This window comes from Lithobates pipiens, unplaced genomic scaffold, assembly GCF_037356315.1.
Source record: "Lithobates pipiens isolate NorthernLeopardFrog02 unplaced genomic scaffold, aLitPip1_a1.2 Scaffold_23, whole genome shotgun sequence".
NCBI lineage: Eukaryota > Metazoa > Chordata > Amphibia > Anura > Ranidae > Lithobates > Lithobates pipiens.
The window spans coordinates 118,624,021-118,640,116 of NW_027507785.1; the positions used below are offsets into that span (position 1 = coordinate 118,624,021).

Genomic DNA, 16,096 nt, shown 5'->3' on the forward strand with positions numbered 1-16,096 from the left:
TTTACCTATGATCAATACACATTACACATTACTGATGGTTTACACATTCAGCATTAGTGATTAGTACAGTGTTATAAACAGTGACTATTGAATTTGTATCTTATTTAAACATATGCAGAAGAAATCCCTATATCTGCATCTGGAAACCACAATAGGCAAAAAACATTTTATCCTCACGAATCCACACAGCGTTTACTTCTTTAAAAAGGACTGTGTATCCATTGTAGATGTATAAACCACAAAGCCTTTATTCTACAAACAGTGAAAGTCATCAAAGTGCTAAATGACTGAGTGCGGTGCACTTTCATGAATCTATGTTGTAAAGCACTGTGCAAACTGTTGGCGCTATATAAATCCTGTATAATAATAATATAATAATAATACATGGATTCTAACTGGTCTCTGAAGGTACTGCAGTGTACGAAGTGCTTTGTTCCTTCCACTATTTTATTCAAAAACGAAATAACATTATATTTCCATCGAACAGGCTGAAAAAATGCTTAATATATTTTGGATCCTCCTCTTTGTGCAAAATGTATATTTCTCACGCAACCACTGTTATTTCTTCACAGAGTTCGTAACCCTGGTTTCTGAATCCTAAGCCGTTCAAGCACCATTCTTATTTGTGCACAGCTTTCCCTTCCTTGGACACCACTTTATTTATTGCTCCCGTTTTATACTCCACCTCTGGTCCCTGCCTCTTGGATCTCCGTGCTGGAACTAAGCATAAAACAACGCAATAAAGGGCAAAAACACCTCGGACACAAGCATCTTGTCTATTTTTTTTTTTACTAATTGTACTACATATTTATGCATGTTCACTGCTTTCTCTAAAAACAGAACAGAGTTGTTACACCTTAGTAATCACTAGTTTATTTACAATGTTCTACCACACATTCATGTAGTTGTGATGATGATCTGGATGAAATGCAATATCTAATTTCTGGGTACTTTTTTGACTGTGGCACTATGACTTGAAGCAAACCTGAGGGCAAAAAGCAGAAACCTACTCTTTAATCCAGCTAAATATTCCTTCAAAACGTACTAATATATTTGCCTAAATTCTGTTTAAAGTGTTACTAAACCCAGGACCCTGCATTCACTATATCTGATCTCCCACGGTACACAGAACATGGAAATGCAATAATTTTAGTAAATATAAACCACTAAATACCTTTTCTCATCTTCAGTATATAGCAGTCTTGTGATTTATATCAGTGTCCGGTTAAAGCTTGTAGGAGGATTTTCCATTCTGCTCTGACTGTCCTATGAGGCTGCTAGATCCTTGACCCCCTGTCTGGACAGTGCTGATTGGCTCTGTGCTGATCACATGCACTCTCCCAATAATAAAAAAACTCTCTAGCAATACACATCAAGCTGAGCATGTGCAGCTCTGTTCTATCAGAGGATGGTCTGGGGACTGTGCAAGAAGGGGAGGATCAGAGAAGACAGGATCAAACAGCCTTTTTACACAATGCAGAGGATTAACCCCTTAGGTTCCACAGTGAGTATAACAAGCATGCTTTACTGCATATACAGACTGATTTTACTGTTGGGGGTTTAGTAACACTTTAATTAAAGCAGATCTTCATCCTAAAGATCATGTTGTGCTGCCCTGCCTCCCCACCCTCTTGTACCAATGGACATTGTTCTTTTTTTTTTTTAACAAAGTAACTTCTGCATTTCTCACCTTGGAGAGAATCTCATTTGACTCTCCCCACCTGGCCCTCACAGATTTGCAGCAGGACTTTGGGCCCATGTGCCGGTTTCCCTCTACCATCTGCACACGTGCAGGGTTTCCAGTACAAAGGCAAAGAATGCATCCAGGGAAGTCCAAAACCAAGCACAAAAAAAATCACCTCTGCATGCACAGATGTGCTAACAATCTCTGCCAGGAACCAAAGTCCAGGCAGAACCCACTGACGTATACATGCGCCATAATAATGGCACCCAATGGGGGATGGAGCCACCTGGAAGGTAGACTGAGGTTCTGTTTTAACATCAAATAATCCACTGCACTCCAGAAATCCATGCATGAATGGGAAGGACAGCTCTGGTTGCCAGTCAGGTTCTATTGCACTGCACTATGCTGTCATTAAATATGTTTTAGCCACTGCAGACTGGAGAGGGAAATGATTAAACAGATTTACAGAAGAAAGAGAGAGCACAAAGAAGACCTTGCCATGCTTTGTCATGAAGGTGACGCAGGAAGCGGCAGACTTTCCAGAGAAGCATCACCCTTTCTTTCAATCAGAAAAAAAAAAAAAATATTAGACCCTGAGATGGTACATACATGAATCATTAATAGACAGTTTAGATGATACATCCATCTTTACACAGGACAGGAATACTGCCCACCAGATACATAACACCAAATCAGTATACATACATACAGGGTTCCCAGAGCATATGGGGCAGATATGAGACATTGCAAAGTCATATAAAACAAAATTAAACTGGAAACAACCAAAAAGAAAAAAGAAAAAAAAAGGCATATAACCAGTAACCAGCCCACAGCAAGTGTATTTGTTGTGAAAGGAAGATGTTAAGAGCAAAGTGATAATGAAGTAGATCAGTAGATCAATATGGACACTCAACATCCTCTTCACTCCCTCAAGCACAACAAGAGAAGCATCACCCTTTAAGCTATACAGTTTGTCAAGGCCACATGAATCATTCAATATGCTTTTCTTCAAAATGTAACATTGAAACAATGCTTATAGTCCGTGCGGGAAAGCCATTTGCTTTTGACTCAAGCATGCTTAAGTCCAATAACTTTCAAATCTGCTATAGTTTAGAAGACGGTTTGCCAAAGTGGTTAATATTGACTCCCTAAAGGTGGATGGGACTATTCATAAAATAGATGGGGGACAAAGGGGATCAGTACTTATCTGGGGGTCAATAAGTGGTCAACAAATGATGAAAGGTCAACTGGGCTCAATTCATCCATTGAGGTCTCTATAGAGCTCCACACCAGTCCATAGTCCTGAAGGTGAGGTGGTTAGTAGTGAGGCAGTGTTGGATGGCCAGCCTTCAGCGAGAGTGGCCTTGAATTGCTTCTTTCAGTTGGGCGTTGTACTGTCCCCATTTATCAGAGTGCTTTGTGTAGTGTGTCTTTGACCCACCACTATCCCCTTTCTTGTAAGGATATATGTACAAGTTCACTTGCAGTACTTAGCGTACTCCCCTACCTCAAACTCTATGGAAAAGAGTACACCCATAGCAATAGCAGTGGTGAAAAAAAAGTGATTGCTCTACAATTGCTAAAATACCAGCATTGTAACAACCATAATGGCAGTTGCTGGTACCAAGAGAAAGTATCAATACTTTCACAAGAAATTCTAGCATTATTGTTGTTTTGTAAAATAATAAAAGTTTTCACAAGATTTAATATTATTATTTTAAATACTACTATTATTACTACTACTATGCATAGCAATATTATTTAGCATAAAATTGTTTTCATACAATAAATATTTGTGGCTCGATGAACAATATGAAAAATCATGAAGGGGTTCATGAGCTAAAAATGTTGGGGGCCCATTACATTATATTATAGATTACATAATGTAGAAACTAGACAGTGATAGGAGGTTCAAATCCCACCCAGAGGCACAATGAAAGCTTTGCTAGTCCTGCGTTTAATAAATGTATAAACCTCAAAACCTAACACTTAAAACCTGATTTGGCTCAACCATCAAGCTAGTAATATGTATATATTTATATGTGTAAATACGCTGGATCAATTAGACAAACTTTTTTTATAGTAATATATAGATATGCACATTCAATTTTGACAGGTAGTACCTTGAGGATCTTTTAGTGTTACAGTTCATTTATTAATTTATTGATTTATGAAACACTAACAGTGGATCATTTTTTGGTGTTTTGATTAGTGGTTTTTTTTGTTCCTTCTTTAACCACTTCAGCCCCGGACCATTTTGCTGGCCAAAGACCAGACCACTTTTTGCGATTTGGCACTACGTCGCTTTAACTGACAATTGCGTGGTTGTACAACATGGCTCCCAAACAAAATTGACGTCCTTTTTTTTCCACAAATAGAGCTTTCTTTTGGTGGTATTTGATCACCCCTGCGGTTTTTATTTTTTGCGCTATACACAAAAATAGAGCGGCAATTTAAAAAAAAAGGCATTATTTTTTACTTTTTGTTATAATAAATACCCCCCCAAAAAAAATATATAAAAAAACTTTTTTTTCCCTCAGTTTAGGCCGATCCGTATTCTCCTACATATTTTTGGTAAAAAAAAATCACAATAAGCAATTATTGATTGGTTTGCGCAAAAGTTATAGCGTTTACAAAATAGGGGATAGTTTGATGGCATTTTTATTAATAATTTTTTTTTTACTAGTAATGGCGGCGATCAGCAATTTTTATTGTGACTGCGACATTATGGCAGACACATCGGACATTTTTGACACATTTTTGGGACCATTGTCATTTATACAGCAATCACTGCTATACAAATGCAGTGATTCCTGTGTAAATGACACTGGCAGTGAAGGGGTTAACCAGTGGGTGTTAGTGTAGGGGTTAAGTGTTCCTAGGGGTGTGTTACTAACTGTGGGCGGCTGGGCTTTCATTTAGTGAACACTGATCTCTGCTCCAATCACATGGAGCAGAGATCTGCGTCACTTGCTGCTAGGCAGAACGGGGAGATGCTGTTTACAACGGCATCTCTCCGTTCAGCCGCCCTGTGAGACGATCGCGGGTATGCCTGTGGCAATCGAGTCCGCGGACCCGCGACCGGACTCACAATGGCGATGGCAAGGCGGCATTAAAGATTGGATGTACCTGTACGCCAATATGCCTGCCCGTGCCATTCTGCCAACGTACATCGGCGTGCGCTGGTCGGGAACTGGTTAAATATGGATACTCAGTTTTTAGAAAATATGTTTTGTAAATTGAAGGTACAGAGTCTGGGATATCCAGGACCTGGGTTCAGGAAAGAGAACAAAATAGGCTATTGTTTAAACTTCGAGACCTACAATATCTCACAAAAGTGTGTACACCCCTCACATTTTTATAAATATTTTATTATATCTTTTCATGTGACAACACTGAAGAAATTACACTTTGCTACAATGTAAAGTAGAGAGTGTACAGCTTGTATAACAGTGTCAATTTGCTGTCCCCTCAAAATAACACATCCATTAATGCCTAAACCTCTGGCAAGAAAAGTGAGTACATCCCTAAGTAAAAATGTCTAAATTAGGCCCTATTAGCCATGTCCCCTCCGAGTCATGTGACTCGTTAGAGTTACAGGGTCTCAGGTGTGAATGGGGAGTGGGTGTGTTCAATTTGGTGTTATCACACTCACTCTCTCAGACTGGTTACTGGAAGTTCAACATGGCATCTCATGGCAAGGAACTCACTGAGGATCTGAAAAAAATAATTGTTGCTCTACATAAATATGGCCTAGGCTATAATAAGATTGCCAAGACCCTGAAACTGAGCTGCAGCATTGCGGCCAAGACCATATAGCAGTTTAACAGGACAGGTTCCACTCAGAACAGGCCTCACCATGATTGACCAAAGAAGTTGAGTGCACGTGCTCAGGGTCATATCCATAGGTTGTCTTTGGGAAATAGACATATGACTGCTGTCAGCATTGCTGCACAGGTGGAAGGGGTGGGGGGGGTCAGCCGGTCAGTGCTCAGACCATACACCACACACTGCATCAAATTGGTCTGCATAGCTGTCGTCCCAGAAGGAAGCCTCTTCTAAAAATGATACACAAGAAAGCCTGCAAACAGTTTGCTGAAGACAAGCATGGTCTGGGTCTGCATGATTGCTGCTGGCACTGGGGAGCTACAGTTCATCGAGGGAACCATGAATGCCAACATGTACTGTGACATACTTGAAGCAGAGCAAACACACCTCCAAGATGACCACTGCCTCGCTAAAGAAGCTGAGGTAAAGGTGATGGACTGGCCAAGCATGTCTCCAGACCTAACTCTATTGAGCATCTGTGGGGCATCTTCAAACAGAAGGTGGAGGAGCACACGGCCTCTAACATCCACCAGCTCCGTAATGTCATCATGGAGGAGTGGAAGAGGACTGGCAAAACAAAATATTGACACTTTGGGCCCAATTTGAACATTTTCACTTGTGTACTCACTTTTGTTGGCAGCGGTTTAGACATTATTGGTTGTATGTTGAGTTATTTTGAGGGGACAGCAAATTTACACTGTTATACAAGCTGTACACTCACTACTTTACATTGTAGCAGTGTTGTCACATGAAAAGATGTAATAAAATATTTACAAAAATGTGAGGGGTGTACTCACTATTGTGAGATACTGTAAATGAAAAGAAGTCCAGGATTTGGTGGAATATCAATTGTTTTAGTAATTACATTAACCACTTCTCTACCAGCCCATTGTCATATGACATCCGTAGGAACACTCTGTCCCCCCGGGCGGGCGTTATATGATGTCCTTGGCTTCCTGGCAGTATAAGGGACACCCGCCACGTCACTCGGGAGCCAATGTGTGTGCCAAGCAGCTGCGGTGTCTGCCGGGCACCCGCTATTGCTGGTGACAGAACAGGAACGTGGATCCACGTCCTGTCAGGGTAGAGGAGACAGATTGTGTGTTCTTAGTATATAGGAACACCGATCGGTCTCTTCTGCTCATTAGTCCCCTCCTCCCACAGTTAGAATCACTCCATAGGTAACACAGTTAACCTCTTGATTGCCACCTAGTGTTAACTCCTTCCCTGCCAGTGACATTTACAAAGTAATCAGTGCATATTTCTAGCACTGATCGCTGTATAAGTGTCACTAGTCCAAAAATAATGTCAAAAGTGTCCGATCTGTCCGTCGCAATGTCTCAGTCATGATAAAACTCACAGATGGCCTCCATTACTAGTAGTAAAGTAGTAAAATAGTAGTAAAAAGTAGTATAGTAAAGTAAAGTATAGTATAGTAAAGTATAGTGGTAAAAAAAAAATAATAATAAAAATGTTATAAATCTATCCCCTATTTTGTAGGCGCTATAACGTTTGTGCAACCCAATCAATATATGCTTTTTGCGATTTTTTTTTACCAAAAAAATGTAGAAGAAGACATATCAGTCTAAACTGAGGTCATTTTTTTTAATTTGTGATATTTATTATAGCAAAAAGTTTAAAAAATTATGTTTTTTTCAAAAAATCTTTTTCTTGTTTATAGCCAAAAAATAAAAAGCGCAGAGGTGATCAAATACCACCGAGAGAAAACTCTATTTGTGGGGAAAAAAATGATAAAAATCTCATAGTGGTACAGTGTTGCATGACCGCGCAATTGTTATTCAAAATGTTACAGCGCTGAAAGCTGAAAATTGGCCTGAGCAGGAAGGGGGTAAAAATGCACTATATTGAAGTGGTTAAAGAAAGCATTTATCCGAAGGGACTGAGAATCCAAATTTTCCCAAAAATGAAAGAAATAAATGACGAGTTTAAAACTAAATGGGAAAATAATTTGCAGCAGTGCATCAGGAATGTGGTGGTAATGCTAGTGGATTTCTATGAGCGACAATTACACCAAATTAATTCGGATAATTTGGATAGAAACTTTGTATTCTCTAGACCCATATAGACAAAATCCCACCTGTATACAAAAAGTGAAAGAGATCTGTTCGTCAACTGAAAAAATTATTCAGGATATAATGAATAGTAAGGATATGAAATTGGCGAGGGAAAGGTTTGCTCATGCTACCAATAAGGCATATAAATGGAATACAACATAGGGTGGTAACAGATATGGGACTCAGTGTAGGACCTATAATTATAAGACCAATGATGACAGCAGCCAATCTGAATCCGAACCCCAGCGTGTTGGTGGACGGAGACTACCACCGCATGGGGGAGAGCAAGAGGAAGAGAGATGGTTCAGAAAAGACAACATAGGGAAGAGGAGAGTAACTTGCAAAAAAGGAAAATTTTAGTGTTGGATGATTTAGAAAACAATTAAACATCCCATTCAGAACATGGGGCAGATGTTAATAAGACTCAGACTACCAAATTGGGTTAAAAAACAAAGGAAAGGAAGGACTCATAGGCGTTGAGGGAGGGGGCGCAGTGGGACTACCCCATTTAACAACTCTCAACAACTCTAGTAGGTGTGTATAATTCACCAAGCCCTTATTTCGCACCCCCAGGAGTTCACAGCATGTCACCCTTAGCCACCCCAATAGCGAAGAAATTTGGGATGGAGAGGTATGTGATTCCATAGGGGGACAGGATAAATTAAAAGTTATAAATCTGTCTACTCATAAATTTACGGTAGTACAAGAGTCACTCCTGATGAAAGGTTTGACCTTCTGCCCCACTATGAAAGGCCATTTGTTTGACTTGGTTAAAAATATTTGTTTGCGAGAAAACTTGTTTTCCAAATGTTACATGAAAGTAAAAAAGGACTCTTGGGAGACTGGTCGAGCCTCATGAGGGGGGAATACCGTACATTGAGAGATTTGACAAATCTATGGGAGGAGGGACATGTAGATCAGGAGGACCATGAGGACGAATTTACAGAACTTATGTTGAATCTGGCTTTGGAGTTTTGCACGGAGAGAATTGATGATCAAGTACAGAAAGAGGCAGCTACAAGATTGAAAGATACAGGTCTGTTCAAGAGGTCCAGGAACTTCCCCCCTTGTCCGCAGTCTGCGGAGTGGCGTGTTTTGTGAGGGCAGTGACAGGTGATATCAGGAAATAAAGATAGGAAGAATTTTCTGAAGACAATTTGACACGGGAAGAGAGAATTGCAATGTTACAACAAGGCTAGAATATGGATTTGATTATAAAGGCTGGACAAGGGAGGGAATATAGTTATTATGAATAGATTTAAGTATACTAGAATGAGTCAACGCATCTTGAATAATAGAGAATGGTATGCGCCTAACCCCAATATAAATACTATGAAAGACCAGAAGAAACTGGAGCGGTGATCAGTGACAGTGTCACTAGGCAGAACGGGGAAATACTTGTTTACTTTAGCATTTCCCCGTTCTTCCTCTCCGTGAGACGATCATGGGTATCCCTGCGGGACCTGCGGGACATCAAGTCCGCGGGACCTGCGATCACACTCATGAAGCTCCCGGCAGGTGCTCCCGCAAGCCGCCTCTTAAAGGGCAACCTACAGGTACGTAATTCTGCCTGTATGTGCCCTTCTGCCATAGTATATCTGCGTGAGGTGATCTGGAAGCGGTTAAAAGCCCCTTGAGCGAGACATGTATGTCTGCAGAACAATAGGGATCCCACTTGTCTCCAGTGTCAGGTACTGAAAGTAATACTGTATGTATGTGGTGCAAAAATAGTGTGGGTCTTGATGCAGCCCTGTTCTAGCCCAGGAAGAGAAGTTCCCAACCTAAAGGCCTGCAGCCCAGTATCCATTTTTGATAATATAGAAAATGCAGCACAATAGATTGAAAAAACTCCATTGCAAATGTAGCACCCTTCCAAATAGGTTGCTTAGAAAGCAAAGCAAATTTAGTTCCTTTTGACTCCACTGTAACTAGTGGAGCAGTGTGTGATTTATTTGGGTTGTTCTTGGCTCTGAATGCTGCAGGTTTGTATGCTCTCCCCTGCCTCCTGTGGGACTGAAGAATATACTGGGTTGGGAGAATGCAAACCAGCAGGCTGAATATATATGTAGTGGCCATAACCCATTGCAGGGCAGCCTTGACTGAATGGGCTTACCGGTTACCTTCTCCTGGCCTGCTCCTCCGCGTCTAGGGGTTTCCAGGGTTGATACCCAACGACTTGTACACTGACCCAGATAAAGTCCTTTCAAAAGGTTTTCTTTTGCAGTAGAACTTTCACAAAACACAGTCTCTTTGGGAACAGAGGGTAGGGGGTGAAGAACTCAGGTACCTTGAACTGCAGGTTTAACAAAGTCTCTACTTCCACCCAGAAAGTAGCCACTCGCAGCTGGGTACTTCAAGGCTGAACAGACCTCTAGCCAGAGATCATGGCAGTCAGCACGTTGACTCAAAACTCGAACAATCAACTGAAGATAAACAGGAACCATTTTCCTCCATACCTGGAACATTTCCCGCTTCCTTTGAGGTACAGGAAAAGTGTGGACTCGTCAATGTCCTTCCTAACTCAGTAACCAGGCACTTCTCCGAAGAGTCCTCCCCCGGTCACTTGTACGAGCTGTGGTGCCCCTCCAAGCCGAGAGCACACCCAGACACTTTGAATCCTCCCTCAGTTACAGCGCCTCGGACCAGCAGGTTCCGAGACTCGGGAACAGATGGATCCCTACCCCAGACCAGTCGGGTCTATCAGGGGCCACTGACAGGAACATGCTGGGGGATGTCAGACACCCTGTGCCCGCGACCCCTCACGGGGCTACCCTGGTCCTGGAACTAGAACAGACCACACGGGTCTCTCGAACAACTCCGGAACCCCGAAGACGTGACCCACACCTGCTTAAGTACCCCCTCCCAGACTCCTCAGCGAGCTCGGCACTCCCGCTGATTGGCTGCGAGAGGGCCATACCCAAACATCCAACCAGGCCTAGTTCTAGCCTGTCATGTGCACCTCACCGCTCACATGACCAGGCAGAACATCAATCATGGCCTGGCCAGACTGGTGTCAAGGCTTACCTACACAATTAACCCTCAGTACTGTAGCGTCCTGAGGCAAAAACGAAATTTACAATGCGTGTGCATTTGATCCCATATATGTGGTGCATGAATAGTCTGGGTCTTGATGCAGCCCTGCTCTAGCCCAGGAAGAGAAGTTCCCAGCATGAAGATCTGCAGCTCCCCTGGTTAGCCCAGCTGAAAATTCTACTTGTGTTCATTGAGGTCGCAGCTGTGACAGAGCTGGGGAGCCTGTTCTGCTACAATCTCTGAAGCTAAGCAAGGGAATTCACTGGGGATCTGGCCTAGGAGACTCATGGAGGAATTGTCTGTCTGATACGGGAGGGAGGCATCCAAGTATTTGGGGACATTGTGAGTACAAACCTGAAGGGAAGATCGTAGTGACTGTTGCTGCTGATATCCCTAGCATATCTTTACTAGTTCTTGCCTGGTCTGGGGCATGAATGAAGGTGGCTTGGTGCTGTTAATTTTCTTGGCTTTTGCTGCAGAGACTATTTTGAGAACATTCTCCCTGGACTGTTTATTGGCTAGGCTGCTATTGTACTAATGTGAGAAAGGAACCTGGGACAAATCACCAGCCCTTTCTGGGGTGAGCGCTACACAAACTAAAGAGTTATACTATATGAAACAGGGATGAAGATCTGTAAGTTATGCTAGGGAGATATTACCATGGGTGATCCAAAAAGACATGCTCCACCTACAGTATACCTGAAATATCAGCTTTAGATGGCTTAATCTTTAACCAGTTGCCGACGAGCAGTTATACTGCGGCATGTTGGCTTGGCTGCTTGAATCTACGTACTGGTACGCCGGTTCCTGCATTGACAGATTCCCCATGGGGATCTGTCAATGTAAACAAAGAGATTCTCATTCTGACAGGGGAGAAGAGAGATCTGCTGTTCCTAGTCATCAGGAACAGCTATCTCTCTCTTCTCTCAGGCAGACCATCCCCCATACAGTTAGAAACATCTCCCAAGGAACACAGTTAACTCCTTGATTGCCCCCTAGTGTTAACCCCTTCCCTGCCAGTGCCCTTTATACAGTGATCAGTGCATTTTTATAGCACTGATCACTGTACTGATGTCACTGGTCCCCAAAGAGTGTCACTTAGGGTCAGATTTGTCCAACACCAAATCGCAGATTTTCACCATTACCAGTAAAAACAATAAAAAGTCCCTAAATCTTTCCCCTATTTTGTAGACTCTATAACGCTTATTGTGGTTTGATTTACCAAAAATATGTAGCAGAATACATATTAGTCTAAACTGATGAATACATTTTTTCTTTTTTTTGGGGATATGTATTATAACAGAAAGTAAAAATATCGTTTTTTTTTTGTTTTTTTTAATCGTCGCTCTTTTTTTTGTTAATAGCGCAAAAAATTAAAACGTGGCAGAGGTGACCAAATACCCCCAAAATAAAGCTCTATTTGTGGGGGGAAAAAAGGACATACATTTTGTTTGGGTACAATGTGGCACAACCGCGCAATTGTCAGGTAAAGCGATGCAGTGTCGTATCCCAAAAAATCTGGGGCTGAAGTGATTTAAACATATGCTCATTAAAATATTCTTTTTTTCTTTTGTCGGATACTTTATTATTATAATGATACATTATATTTTCAAAAGGGAGATGTAAGAGCAAAGCATTTCTCTTCTTTTTTGTCTTTCTCTAGTTTTAATTTTTGAGTAGTGCTAATCAGCTAATTATGAAATGTAAATGAGGTGTAATAAAAATGAGGCAAAAAAGAAAACTGTAATGGTGTCTCCAGATACCTATTTAGTTACTAATAAAGTATTAAATAATGCAAATTCCAGGAAGTTCTACAGCCCTGATAGATACACCCCCTGGCAATTCACAACACAAGGGTCACTTGAAAAGCAAAAAGGTAATTTAGTAAGCATGGTGTATATTTAAAGATGAACTGAAACTATCTATAAAACAGCATGGAATGAAGCTGGACTACTGCTTGAAAATGTAACCCCCCTGCTAATTCTTTACTTTTATCTGTCTCAGCAGCTGGAGAGGTATCAACAGTAAAGGGGGTAGGCTATCAAGTGGACCTTTCACTTGAATTGGCAAAGTACTGTTTGGCTTTAATTCTTCGAACCTACAACTATTTCCTTATTAACTCTAGATACATAAAACAACAGGCAAGTATGGAGCTGCATAGGAGAGGTTGCATCCATGATTTGTGTCAATCATTCCTTCTCTGCTATGTCTTTAACATTTCAGCAACCAATAGAGGCATTCCCACTTTCACTCTGACCTAGTCTGTTAGTTAATTGGGGAAATCAGGTGTTGACTATTGAATATAAAGAAGAATTATTTTTATTTACATATAACACAATACCTGTCACGAATGTCACATCTGCCTCATTGCGGGTGGTCAGACACTATAGCTAGCTACTGTGTGTTTCACCTATAGCAGCCCCCTTTCCCTTAAAGCGGGGTTCCACCCTAAAGTGGAACTTCCGCTGATCGGAACCCTCCCCCCATCCGGTGTCACAATTGGCACCTTTCAGGGGGGAGGGGGGTGGAGATACCTGTCAAAGACAGGTATCTACACCCACTTCCGGGCATAGACTCCCGTGGGAGTCTGTGCCTCTTTCTGTCCAGCCGCGCTGTCTGCTGGAACACACACGGGTCCCAGAGACAGCGCGGACAATTCCTATTGCGCTGCGCGACTCGCGCATGCGCAGTAGGGAACCGGGAAGTGAAGCCGATTCGCTTCACTTCCTGATTCCCTCACCTAGAATGGTGACGGCAGCAGCCGAGAGCCAAGCGATCGATCGGCCTCGGCTGCCGGCATCGCTGGACCCCGGGACAGGTGAATGTCCATTTATTAAAAGTCAGCAGCTGTAGTATTTATAGCTGCTGGCTTTTAATATTTTTTTCCCCAGTACAGTCCCGCTTTAAATAGCCAGAAGGGGCTGGCTGTAGGCAGGACTGACGAATAGGTAAAGATAACCAGGTGAGCCACTGGAAGATCAATGATTGGTGACAATTAGCCGGCAGCCTGAGCATGGAGAAGGCCGCTGCTAATAGCCTAACCCTGACAGGTGGTTGGCTAATATTAAAGCCTGGCTCCAGAAAAACTCCTTCCCTGCAGAGGGGCTTCCACTCCACTGCAGGGGTTAACTACTTGTTTATGTCTAGGGGAAGGAAAAAGCACATTTACTTCCATGATTCTCTGCTCTCGAAGAAACCGGCCCTTTTAATATTTTTTTCCCTAGTACAGTCCCGCTTTAAGACAAGCAGGCTTACTGGTACTTGGTTGTCCCCAGGACTTTTACACAATGCTATAGTGCCTTGTCACCACACTAGGGCAGACATGAACAAAGCAAACAGACTACTTGCAGTTTAGCAGACAGATAGCGTGGTTCTAAGACGGTCCAAGTAATAAGGCAGGCTTTCAGGGGTTCAGGGAATAGTCCAATATCCGATCCAATGACAGTCTAGGTAATAAGGCAGGCTGAGTTCAGGGAATAGTCCAATATCCGAACTGGGTCATACACAGGGAGATCCAACAGCAAAGCAAAGCAGACAAACAGGAGGCTTGATCAGGACCAATGCAGGTAAGTCTGTCACAAGCAAGGGATAGAGTGTTCGGTTTGCTTATATCAGGTGACTGATCAGATCAATCATCTTGCAGGTGAACACAGACGGGGGGAAAAGCAACAGCCAACACCTGACATGAGGAACAGGGGCACTAAATGATCATGATAGTACTTAAAGTGATTGTTCGGTTTATATATTAAAAATAAAAACAAAAGATTTGGGTTATAGTGAGAGGATTAAAAAGGAAGCAAAAATTGGGACTGTGTCAGACTTTGCATACCTGACTGATGAGCCCGAGGTAGCAGGGGAAGGTCTCCCTTACGTGTCTGGTTCACGGCCCCTGGTAGTATGGACAGGAGGCACAGGAGCACAGACTAGTATGAGAGCCTGGCAGGTTAGATGCAGGAGAAGAGGCCCAAGGGCCTTATGCAGATGGACCGGAGGTCCCCAGGCAGCTGGACATTGGCAGCGGATGCAGAGCAAGAGCTGGTGAGGAAAGTCCAGTCACAGGCACGGTCGGCAACAGGCAGGTGGTACAGTACAAAGGATCAAGCAAGTTCAAAGTCCGGGTCACAGGCAGGGTTGGCAACGGGCAGGCAGAGAGGTACAGAGGAGCAGGCAGGTTCAAGGTCACAGACAGGCCGAGGTCAAGGGCAGGCAGCAAACAGGACGATCCAAGGGTCAAGCCGGGTAGTCAGGAGATTCAAGCAAGATTATGGGTACTAGGGCACAGGGAGCTGCAGACTGGACAGCACCGATAACACTGCGAAGGACACCTAAATAGGCCGCTTGGCGCCAAACGCCACTTGCATTTGCAGGCACGCGCCGACGCCCACCGGCGTACGCGCGCACCAGCAGGCGCGCACCCTATCCAAGAGTTCTGACCTGACTATGAGTCAAGGTATTAAAGCCAGCCTGCTGGTGTGGCCTGGATTAGCTCTGGAATGACATCACAAGTCACATGACCAAGTTCAACAGGTTGCTTTAAACCACCTGCACTTTAGTGTGTCCAGGGTCGCTTGCAGATAAGTATCCATGTTTGGCATGGGGCTTTGCATTAATAACAGAAATATAACTGACAATAAACCACCATATATCTCATGGAGCACGGTGTCTCTCCAGACACCATTATTAAGATTGCCATATCTGTCCAGTAGGGTAATATCTCTCGGGATAGTAGTGTTAAAAAGGGAAGGTTTTAACCACTTGAGATCCGCGCTATAGTCAATTGACGGCTACAGCGCAGATCTCCTTTTCCGGGACTACGTCTATTGACGTCGTCCCGTGTACGAGCGGCCTGCGCGCGCCCTGAGGGGCGCGTGTGGCGCGCTCTGTGATCAGCGAGTCCATGAGACTCGCCTGATCACCGATCCGTGCAAGGGGTCGATCCCGACCCCTTATCACGTGATCAGCTGTCAGCCAATGACAGCTGATCAGGTGACATAACGGAGCTGGTAATCGGCTAGTATTCCTCCTCGCGCTGACAGCGCGAGGAGAATAAAAAAAGCCGATCACCGGCGGCCGTGATCGGGACTGATGTCCCGATCACGGCCAGCAATGCAAGCGCCCACCTGCCCCCTGCCAGTGCCCACCTGCCCCCTGCAGTGCCACCCTAATAAAAAGTAAGTGCCCCCCATCAGTGCCACCCAGCAGTGCCCATAGTGCCACCCAGCAGTGCCCACAGTGCCACCCAGCAGTGCCACCCAGCAGTGCCACCCACAGTGCCCACAATCTGCCTCAAAGGTGCTGCACCCCAGTGCCGCCCATCAGTGCCCAGCAGTGCCGCCCATCAGTGCCCAGCAGTGCCACCTATCAGAGCCACCTATCAGTGCCACCTATCAGTGCCCATCAGTCCCATCTATCAGTGGTACCTATCAGTGCCCATCCGTGCCACCCATCCGTGCCATCTTATCTGTGCCCATCTTTG

General features: G+C 43.6%; 1 protein-coding gene across 1 annotated transcript in view; it reads left to right on the top strand.

The window, feature by feature from the left end:
• PVALB (parvalbumin) overlaps positions 1-767 on the top strand; it is a 46,957-nt gene extending 46,190 nt beyond the window's left edge. Inside the window, exon 5 of the mRNA XM_077452260.1 lies at positions 573-767. Within this exon, the coding sequence (XP_077308386.1) occupies positions 573-601 (29 nt within the window). The 3' untranslated portion in view covers positions 602-767. The remainder of the gene's footprint in view (positions 1-572) is intronic.
• Positions 768-16,096: the final 15,329 nt, after the last annotated feature.